We start from the raw sequence: 10,684 nt of genomic DNA on the forward strand, positions 1-10,684 counted from the left end.
AAGTCATTCCCTATGCCTCAGCCATAGGTTCTATAAAGTATGCCATGCTGTGTACCAGATCTATTGTATACCCTACCACTAAGTTTGGCAAGGGAGTGCAATAGTGATCTAGGAGTAGATCACTGGACAGCGGTCAAAATTATCCTTAGTGGAATAAGAATATGTTTCTCGATTATGGAAGTGACAAAAGGTTCGTCATAAAGGGTTACGTCGATGCAAGTTTTGACACTGATCCAGATGACTCTAAGTCTCAATCTGGATATTGAAAGTGGGAGCTATTAGCTAGAGTAGCTCCATGCAGAGCATTGTAGACATAGAAATTTGCAAAAGACTTACGGATCTGAATGTGACAGGCCCGTTGACTAAATTTATCTCACAAGCAAAACATGATCACACCTTAGTACTCTTTGGGTGTTAATCACATAGCGATGTGAACTAGATTATTGACTCTAGTCAACCCTTTGGGTGTTGGTCACATGACGATGTGAACTATGGGTGTTAATCACATGGTGATGTGAACTATTGGTGTTAAATCACATGGTGATGTGAACTAGATTATTGACTCTAGTGCAAGTGGGAGACTGAAGGAAATATGCCCTAGAGGCAATAATAAAGTTATTATTTATTTCCTTATATCATGATAAATGTTTATTATTCATGCTAAAATTGTATTAACCGAAAACTTAGTACATGTGTGAATACATAGACAAACATAGTGTCACTAGTATGTCTCAACTTGACTAGCTCGTTGATCAAAGATAGTTATGTTTCCTAACCATAGACATGAGTTGTCATTTGATTAACGGGGTCACATCATAAGGAGAATGATGTGATTGACTTGACCCATTCCGTTAGCTTAGCACGTGATCGTTTAGTATGTTGCTATTGCTTTCTTCATGACTTATACATGTTCCTCTGACTATGAGATTATGCAACTCCCGTTTACCGGAGGAACACTTTGTGTGCTACCAAACGTCACAACGTAACTGGGTGATTATAAAGGTGCTCTACAGGTGTCTCCGAAGGTACTTGTTGGGTTGGCGTATTTCGAGATTAGGATTTGTCACTCCAATTGTCGGAGAGGTATCACTGGGCCCACTCGGTAATGCACATCACTTAAGCCTTGCAAGCATTGCAACTAATGAGTTAGTCGCGGGATGATGTATTATGAAACGAGTAAAGAGGCTTGCCGGTAACGAGATTGAACTAGGTATTGAGATACCGACGATCGAATCTCGGGCATGCAACATGCCGATGACAAAGGGAACAACGTATGTTGTTATGCGGTTTGACCGATAAAGATCTTCATAGAATATGTGGGAGCCAATATGAGCATCCAGGTTCCGCTATTGGTTATTGACCGGAGATGTGTCTCGGCCATGTCTACATAGTTCTCGAACCCGTAGGGTCCGCACGCTTAAAGTTCGATGATGGTTACATCATGAGTTTATGTGTTTTGATGTACCGAAGGTAGTTCGGAGTCCCGAATGAGATCGGGGACATGACGAGGAGTCTCCAAATAGTCGAGATGTAAAGATCGATATATTGGACGACTATATTCGGACATCGGAAAGGTTCCGAGTGATTCGGGTATTTTTCGGAGTACCGGAGAGTTACGGGAATTCGCCGGGGAGTATATGGGCCTTATTGGGCTTTAGGGGAAAGAGAGAGAGGGGGCTGCGTGCCCCCCCAAGGCTTAGTCCGAATTGGACTAGGGGGAGCGGCGGCGCCCCCTCCTTCCTTCTCTTCTCTTTTCCCTTTCCTTCTCTCCTACTCCTACTACTTGGAAGGGCTCCTAGTTCTACTAGGAAAAGGGGAATCCTACTCCCTGTGGGAGTAGGACTCCCCTAGGGCGCGCCATAGAGAGGGCCGGCCCTCCCCCTCCTCCACTCCTTTATATACAGGGGAGGGGGCACCCCATAGACACAACAATTGATCCCTTGGATCTCTTAGCCGTGTGTGGTGCCCCCTTCCATCATAATCCACCTCGATAATATCGTAGCGGTGCTTAGGCGAAGCCCTGCGTCGGTAGAACATCATCATCGTCACCACGCCGTCGTGCTGACGGAACTCTCCCTCAAAGCTCGGCTGGATCGGAGTTCGAGGGACGTCGTCGAGTTGAACGTGTGCTGAACTCGGAGGTGCCGTGCGTTCGGTACTTGATCGGTCGGATCGTGAAGACGTACGACTACATCAACCGCGTTGTGCTAACACTTCCGCTTTCGGTCTACGAGGGTACGTGGACACACTCTCCCCTCTCGTTGCTATGCATCACCATGATCTTGCGTGTGCGTAGGAATTTTTTTGAAATTACTACGTTCCCCAACAGCGTCCGCCCTAAGGTGCCTTCAATGTGGAGCGGCGCGCTCTACAGCGGCATGAATGCGGGCAGCTGGACGACGGGCGGGAAGCACGCGCGGGCGAGGGGAGGGGTTTTGGTGGGCCAGGGCGGTTAGACGAGGGCCTGGGGCCTTTCGGACTCCCTCAAAGCTCCCCACGTTTGTCTCCGGTTTGCGAGAGATATCGCATCCAGACTGCCCTGCGGACTGATACAGGCCCGCGTAGGATGGCTTCCGCGGTCAGAACAGCATGGTCCGGACGGTTGCGAGAGGTTTGAGGATCAGCGTTGGAGACACCCTTACTCTATTATCTTAACGCATGCACACATGCCACATCATTAAAGGTCCACCATAATATGCATAAGAATTACTTTTCATTATTAGCTTTTTCTCACTAATTTTATTTATTTCTACATGCACACATATCACCTTATCAAAGTTCATTATAGTATACTGCCTATATTCAATAAATATTTTGCAACCATATAATAATCCAATACAATATATATTATGTATTTTTAGTTTTCTATATATTATTAATCTAAATGTTTCATATGACCAAATTTTATTTAGAATTGCAACATATTCCCGCTGCAATGTTTAATAGTTTTACAGTAATGCTATTTGGTGGGCGTTTGTTGGGAAGGGGGTGGCAATAGAATGTTATTTGCTGGCAGTTTTAGTTGCCACGCCAGATTGAACGATTAGAATTTCTGCTTGTTTTTACTCAAATTTTCCTTCCTCTCAGAAACTGTAAACCTCGAACAACTGAAACTGCCATCAAAACGTTGGCAAAAGTCACCCCCTACTAGCGAATGTTCGCTAGATAAGAGGTCTCACATTGTAGGGAAGAAGCAAGTCTTTTGTACCAACTGAGATGCAGTTTTGCATACACTGGATGGATTTTTAAAACGCCCGACCTCATCAATCACCACACAGAGCCAGGGAATTTGTGAAAGAAATTCTTGATCCATTGAGCCTATGCCATAGCTTCTAAGCATCACATCAAATGGCAATTCTTATTTGATATGAAGGACAAATAAAGAAGACATAGACCATGCACTCTTCTTTTTTTACAGAAGTACACAAACAAATAGTGTCTGAACTTGGAAGAGAGCTAAACAAAGCTATTCTCGGAGATTGAAGAACCGCATCGTACATCAAAGATCCGTACGAAAATAGCATACATTTGAATCAAATGATGCTGGAGATTTTCGGACATCTGCGTGTATCATTTTTCGTGGATGATGATGATACGCCGACATACTGGATGTCCTTCATGGCAGGGAAAAATTTAAGAAAATCTAACAACGACATGTGTCGCATTAAGAGGGCAGAAAACAACTGAAAGAAGAATACCCTCATGAGATGAAATCGAAATGATAGAGCAATAAGCTCTTAAGTTGTCAAATGAATGAAATTAAATAAGGTAATGTACACACGAAATGGTCCAAGAGCAATGTGTTTGATGTTCAAATAGCTTAAGAGAGAAACTTTTTGTAGGGTCTTTCCCAGTCACATCTGCCCACAGTGAGCATAAACATCAACCATCAGAAAAGCAAACTATGGTTATGAAAATGTCAGCGCCCAATTTCAAATACATCCACACCCAAGTAATCATTTAGAGAAGTAAATATTAACTGATTAATGTGAACAACATACTGAGGCTCGGATGTAGGGGGACGGGGGGATAAATATTAACAAACAACTTCCATCTCTTACCAGTCTATCCCCTTGAAGGTACTGTGCTGATGTTATGGTCAAAACAATCTTCGATCAAACAGTGCACATTGTAAGGTATAAATAAACAACTGATTAATGTTGGTTTGCAGAAGTGCTTAGTTTTCAAACCAAACTTCAGTCAAAAGCTGCTCTCAGTTATGCCAAAAATATACCCAATAGAAGATTGTAACTCGTAATATTCTCATGCTCAGGGAAACCACAGTCCCTGCCCACTTCCCTGCTTCAATACAATTGAACTCTTTATTAATATTATGGACTAAATACACAAATAAATACTAAATAAACAAATGATTAACTATTTAGCTTCTCTGGTTTACTCATTTCTTAAGCAATAAAAGGCACCAAGAGACGTACAAAGCCAATAGTGCATAGGAAATGAGTAATCCGTCTTACAAATCACACCCTTACAATTTGAAATCAAGTATATGAAGAGCGTGCCAGCGTGGTCTGTCTACAAGTACATATGGACTTCTATACTTCAGCAAGTTATATATTTCCAGGTACCTCCAAGTGGTGTTCAGCTAGAAACAAATTTCAGAGAATTTCTTTTCAAACCAGATAAATTTTATAACAATCGTAATAAAAGAACAGTGGTTTTCGCTAGTTTCAGAAAAGAAGAGAAGGACTGGTGCAGTTGGTTGGATATATTGTGCTCAGTCAATATAACCTTAGCAAATAGCACACCATATATATTCCAAGATCGTTGGAGTATGTGATATTCTTCCAGGGCGTTGCGGCATTTTTTTCCGAAAAGGAGGAATACCCCCAGCCTCTGCATCTCTTGATGCACACAACCATATTATTAAAAATCCAGGTTCAGAACAAGGTCTCAGACAGTGCCGCGAAACTCATAAAAAAAGTTGTCATAACGGGCGAAAATAGGGTAAGATGACTAGACACCTATCCTACTGTTGGACCGTCATCCCAACTGGTTGTAAGTATCCCGTGCAACCATCTCTCAATGGTTGCACCCAATATCCATAAGCTCCATGTGGTCCGCGTGACTGAGTAAACACAATTCACAAAAATAGTTACTTATATGCCCTCGGAATGGCCTTTACATGGAAGGTAAAGGCCATTTGAAATGTTAGATCTCAACTAAACACCTTTCACAAAAACAACTACTTATATACACAAGCGGACAGGCGGGGTGCACGACGATGGGGTGAGGACGACGGCGTGAGCGAGGTGGTGCTGGATCACGGCTCGACGGGGGCGGCGGCCGCGTCTGAACTGCGATGTCCACGTGTGCGGTTGTCGGCGTCCACGACCGCTGCGGCGAGAATGGCAGGCGGCGCGCGACGATGGGAGTGCGAGGGCGGGGATTATGCGAGCCGGTCAGGGCATGTCCATTAGATCAGACGTTAGATGCGTGTAATATGTATCCACGTCACATAACGATAGAGATATAGACACATCCTACAAGGGTGTGTCTTTTCTGCAAATGTGATAAGAAAATTGTGAGTTTGGTATGATATAATGCCAAGCTCATGTGTTGAATATTTTATTAAAGCCTATGAAAGCTGGTCTTTAGGGAGGTTGGCGGAGTCCTTGATTAGGGGGTGCTCGGCATATGTCGGTTTCCCACCCTTTGGGTTTGGTCGAGGACCCTCCCTAAGCCTGTCCATGGTGGGCCTCGTTCGTCTGGTCCAGAAGCTTCAAGAAGGAAGGACACAAAGACTTGGCGCATACTCCAAGGCATAGAGATAGTCCTCGGAACGTTTGCCCCTTAGATACGGCCGACCATGTGTAAACCTTAGGGACCCCAAATATCTATATAAGCCGGGGTGCCAAGGCCGTAGAGGGCAGATTCATTCACATTTGATCTCATAGTAGATCACCTATACTCTGTACATCATTCATAATCAATACAACAAAGCAGGATGTAAGGTTTTACCTCTTCGAGAGGGCTTGGACCTAGGTAAACCTCGTCCCTTGTGTTTTTTTACCATCCTAGGCAAGACTACCAGATCGGGACCTGCTACCCGAGATCCGCCGAATTTAGCTCCGACGGAGATGGAAGCTAGACAGACAAGTGTGTGTCATGACAGTGAGGTACGTAGAGGCTGGCTATCAAAAAGTTGCCCCCCTTGAATTTGATAGTATTTAAGTGGAGTATTACCCACTTGCGTTCATGCTTACAAACATGTCTAAATGTCGTTTTACATGTCACTCAACACAAAAAATTCAAAAATATTGAGGAGATATTAAACAACTCCTAAAAAATAGAGGACAAATTGAGATAATAATTGTTCACAATGAGTTTTTTATACTTTTCTGTTATTCCCTATTTTCTCTGAACAAAAATAAACATGAACTGAAATTCTGAAGCAACATTTGACGAATTAACAAAGTAATGCATCTTTTTGGGAAAATTTCCAATGATAATTTACTTGAAATATTTTTTTTAAAATTTTTACTCCATATGTTGTAACCCATCTGCCATACTTAATTTCATTATGTGTGATCATTGCTTTTCTCTTTGATGCACAATTCAATATGAAGATTGTGTTTTTGCCTTGAATCTTTACATAGTAAATATCAACACAATCCAATATACCCCCTCCGATCCATATTAATTGACGCTACTTTGGTACAATACTAAAGCAGCGTCAATTAATATGGATAGGAGGGAGTAGTAACAAATCATGGTGGCGGCAGACTATTGCATGTTGGATTGCACGGATACTCGCAGTCAATCTCTTTCACTCCTTGGCTCCTTCCAAAGTACCAATCTCCAACAACCTTTGCAATATTCTGCTCCACAAAATGGTAACGAAATTATATCAATCCAAGTAACAATATGGTGCATCAAATATAACACAGATAATTCAAGTTTCTAGTAGAATTTTGAACTCCCTGCCTTATTTCCCAGCCTTGGGGATGTTGGTGAACTCCAAGAGATGCGAAAGAGCGTTTGGCAGTGAGTGAAGCATGAATCAATGAACATGCCCCAGTCTGCCTTATCATTGATGACCTTCAAATCATTGATCATTGTGTTCCTGATTTCTGTCGAAGAAGAAGAGAGATTATTTAGTGTTCCAGACAACAGGAAGAGCACCGGTGATGAATGAGAGGGTAAAAAGGAAGTAGATTGACAAGCTTAGCCAACCATCAAGAACTTTAATTTGGGTTGAATTGCAGTTTCCGATATTGTCCTTGCAACTCAACCATGACTTTTCAGGGGAAGATGAAGTCGGTAGGAGAACATTCTGTATCTATGGTGAAGAACCACATATAAAACAGTCATAACATCAATACACATAAGTAGATATTAGAATAACAATAAAAAATATTGAAAAATACCTGCCATGAATCGTATGCAGAGTTGAGAATAAACATTGGGGTGCGGATGCTCTTAATAAGCTCTGTGGGGAAGAAACACTAGGAGCAACATTATTTCAGATAACAAACTTACTGACATAATCTGGTGATGACATGCGGAAGTGTGGGAAGCAATTCAAATTATACAGCGGAAACTACCTCGGTTGGGTCCTTGTTGGCAAGACAGTCCTTGTGCAACACTTGTCTAACATTCTGAAATTAAGTTAGAAAAAGAAGGCGAGAAAAATTACCAATGGTATTTACTAACCACGTTTCAGAGAAAGTGCATAAAAAATTGGAAGATGACCGGCAGGTTTGATTATAAATAAGACATATACTTCAAAGTCTCAAGCAAGCCCGACAACTAACCTGGAGCTGTACAACTCGGTTGTAGAAAGACCAAAAGGACCTTTCTCCAGATATATCCTTTCTGCTAGAAAAAAGTGGTACTTTAGTTCAGGTATACAGTGCTAGTGGATTACATTTATTTTCAGGACTCTTACACGTCAAGAAAAAACCCAGCATCCGCAAAGCATTTAACCGAAACCTGCTGTGGAAACCGTGCACTAAAATCATCGCAATGCAGTATCGTGGCTAGACCTCCGGCAGAACAACCTGTAAAGAGCACCTGAAATATGTAGAAATATGAGTTTTATTTTTAATTTTCACATGGTTATTGTCAAAACTAATGGTTGTCACGCAGAATATTTTTGTGCCAATGGTTCTTGGTATTCTGTGAACTCGGTAAATGAGGTATGACCTGTGTGGCATTGGCGAGTCCTTTTTCCATGAGTTCGCCAATAACTGCTTCATAGATGCGCAACCCTCTGAAGTAAACTGTGGTTCCATCCTGAAAAATTGCCAACAGAGAATTACCTCTAGCGACCAAAACAACAACACCGGACCATGACCTAGAAAGTCACCTGCGCTTGACCTTCTGCATCCCCAGCAAATGACGCCCCATCGCAATACCGCACATAGACTTTATTCCAGTTGTAGAAATCTAATAATGTGATGATCAAAATTAGTGCAAGGACATATCAAACAGGTTACAGAACCACTTACGCAAACAAACAAACAAACAAACAAACAAACAAAAAAACATAGCGAGTAGACTGGATGTGAAGCACCAGTAATTACCAGGATTATATATCTCATCACTGTCAAAAATTCCATGGCCGGTGAACTGTAGTGGTTTCATGAAGTTTGATGAACCAAGAACAGACATTCTGCGACCAGAACAATCCTTGACAGTGCTGCACCAGCCTCCTCCCTGGGTGTTTTCAGTTGAGGAAATATACATGTCAACTAATTAATTAGCTTACCTTGAGTCCACTTGCTAAACATCCCATCATGCATTTAGGAAGGCATCTTTTGGTCCAAAAAAAGACGTGGAGTGGGCGGCATGTGCTTGACGCCAAACATAATTTGGGAGTTAGGTCTGCATATATCTTGAAATATTGTGTGGTTAAGAACGTTACAAGATCGTCCCATCATCAATATAATATTCTTTTTTGGCTGGCTATTTCTTTTGCGGATGAAGTGGCTAATTAACTTGTGTGGGACATGATAAAGAAAAACATGGCAATATATAGAAAATTAATGGGTGAATGATGGATGGATGGTGGCTAATAATGGTGAGACATGAAAATTTTGTGCCGAGACATGATATTGTTTTGTTTTCTCAAAACGAAGGCAAAATCTCTACATCATCTCGTTAATTAATAAGAAGTAGAGCTGCACAATTAATTAGTGGGAAACCAAGCAAAATTATCACCACCCCACTAGCTATAACATAGGGCAACACCGGCCGACCTGGCTACTCACACGAAGACACACAGCTGTTAGGAGAAAAGCACCGTTGAAGCTGTCATCAAGCTTCATCGTCATCACTCCGTCGCGAGCCAATGCCTCCGACTTCACCATGATGACCACCAACAAATCACTCACTGCAACAAGCCGATACCCATGCCGTCCCATGCCAAGCAATCGACTACACAAGTCGGTGACTAGACAAGTCCAACAAAGAACATTGCATGGAAAAAAGCACTGAGCCTGCACGGATGGCCTCACCAACCGATCACCCATCTCATGTCGGCTTTGACTTCACGAAGACACGGTGACGCACAAGGAGCTCTGGAAGAAACAAACCCAGCTGTGACCCAACTCAACTCGAAACCGTTAACATTGCCAAACAAGAGACCATGCAACAGCGGCCTAGGGCCGCCACCCCAACATCCCCGCAGTAAGCAGCGGCAGAACCCCGCAACCAAGATGACTCCAAGACGATGCCTACGAGAAGGACCGTGACACTAGATCTTTGTCCCTGTTATTTTACTGCTTGGTGCTTGCTAATTTGTGCGAGACATGAAAAAAAGATGACGATATAGGAAAATTAACGGGTGAATGATGAAGGGATGGATGACACTCCGGACCTCTAGATGGACGAGCCAGCTGCCGGATCCATCACCGGAGCCTCTCTGCAGGTGGTACCCCGGCGGGGTCCCGTCCAAGCAAACTGCTCCCTTTTCCTGTGCGCCGGCGAGGAGGCTGACCGCGACGGGCTCCAGCGGCGCTGCGCCGGATAGCGTAGGACGGAGAGGGCCGGAAGAGGCCAGCAGCAGGAGCAGGAGCAGGGCCGCTGGTACGTTGCTTGGCGCCATATTTTCTTGTTAAGCTGCACGGTTTGAATGCTCCAATACCTTCTTGCTTAAGTAGAAGAAGAAGGTCCGCTGGTACGTCATTTTCTTGGTATGAATAATACAGTAAGAGCGATCAAGCTGTATGATGGTGATCCTTGGAGGGAGGCCGGTCAAGATCAACTATCAATCAGTGAGCAGTTGGACAAGCTAGCATGGATAGATATCAATGTGCCAGTCGGGTGTCTTTTTCTTTTTCTTTTTTGGAACGTGGCAAGGATCCACACACTGCATTAAACATGAACCAGAGATACAATACAGTTCACAAAGAGTTCCAGCAGAATTATAGACTAGTCTCTTTGTCTTTTAGGAGGACCACGAACTAAGAGAAGGAAAAATAATCAGGTCCAATGCAACCTCCGGTTGGATCCAGCCTCGTCGTCGCCTTGGAGGGATCACTTACGGAGATGAGACCGCCATCGGTGCAGCCCCACCAAACCGAAGCTGCTCCTGCCTCCCATATGGCGTCACGGCCAGCGGGAATAGAAATGGGTGCCCTTTCACTAGAAGAGGCAGTTGCTTGCTGGTGGTCGGCTTTCGACGGCGCGCAACCGCACCATGAACCTCCTCTGCAAGCTC

General features: G+C 43.4%; 1 protein-coding gene across 3 annotated transcripts; it reads right to left on the reverse strand.

The window, feature by feature from the left end:
* Positions 1-6,575: 6,575 nt before the first annotated feature.
* LOC123081030 (pectin acetylesterase 5) lies at positions 6,576-10,082 on the reverse strand. Of its 3 annotated transcripts, none has more exons than XM_044503996.1 (11): positions 9,842-10,082; positions 8,547-8,847; positions 8,330-8,409; positions 8,167-8,256; positions 7,910-8,034; positions 7,776-7,839; positions 7,566-7,619; positions 7,389-7,466; positions 7,195-7,300; positions 6,946-7,091; positions 6,576-6,839 (listed from the first exon to the last, which is right to left on the reverse strand). In XM_044503996.1, exons 2-11 carry the CDS (start codon positions 8,707-8,709, stop codon positions 6,729-6,731), a joined length of 1,017 nt encoding a protein of 338 aa, XP_044359931.1. In that variant the 5' UTR covers positions 8,710-8,847; positions 9,842-10,082; the 3' UTR covers positions 6,576-6,728. The 3 variants fall into 3 exon arrangements, with proteins under 3 accessions (XP_044359931.1, XP_044359930.1, XP_044359929.1); XM_044503995.1 differs by having other exon boundaries at positions 7,776-7,836; positions 8,547-8,679; positions 9,842-10,079; XM_044503994.1 differs by having other exon boundaries at positions 8,547-8,679; positions 9,842-10,079.
* Positions 10,083-10,684: the final 602 nt, after the last annotated feature.

Source organism: Triticum aestivum, chromosome 3D (assembly GCF_018294505.1).
Source record: "Triticum aestivum cultivar Chinese Spring chromosome 3D, IWGSC CS RefSeq v2.1, whole genome shotgun sequence".
NCBI lineage: Eukaryota > Viridiplantae > Streptophyta > Magnoliopsida > Poales > Poaceae > Triticum > Triticum aestivum.

What these genes read in the sequence shown, in the direction of transcription:
- LOC123081030 (XM_044503994.1), bottom strand. Translation starts at nt 10,069, where the DNA reads ATGGCGCCAAGCAACGTACCAGCGGCCCTGCTCCTGCTCCTGCTGCTG. An exon ending in GCTGGCTCGTCCATCTAGAG is followed by an intron (nt 8,680 to 9,841) that starts GTCCGGAGTGTC and finishes GAAAACACCCAG; the next exon opens with GGAGGAGGCTGGTGCAGCAC. An exon ending in TGATGAGATATATAATCCTG is followed by an intron (nt 8,410 to 8,546) that starts GTAATTACTGGT and finishes TCACATTATTAG; the next exon opens with ATTTCTACAACTGGAATAAA.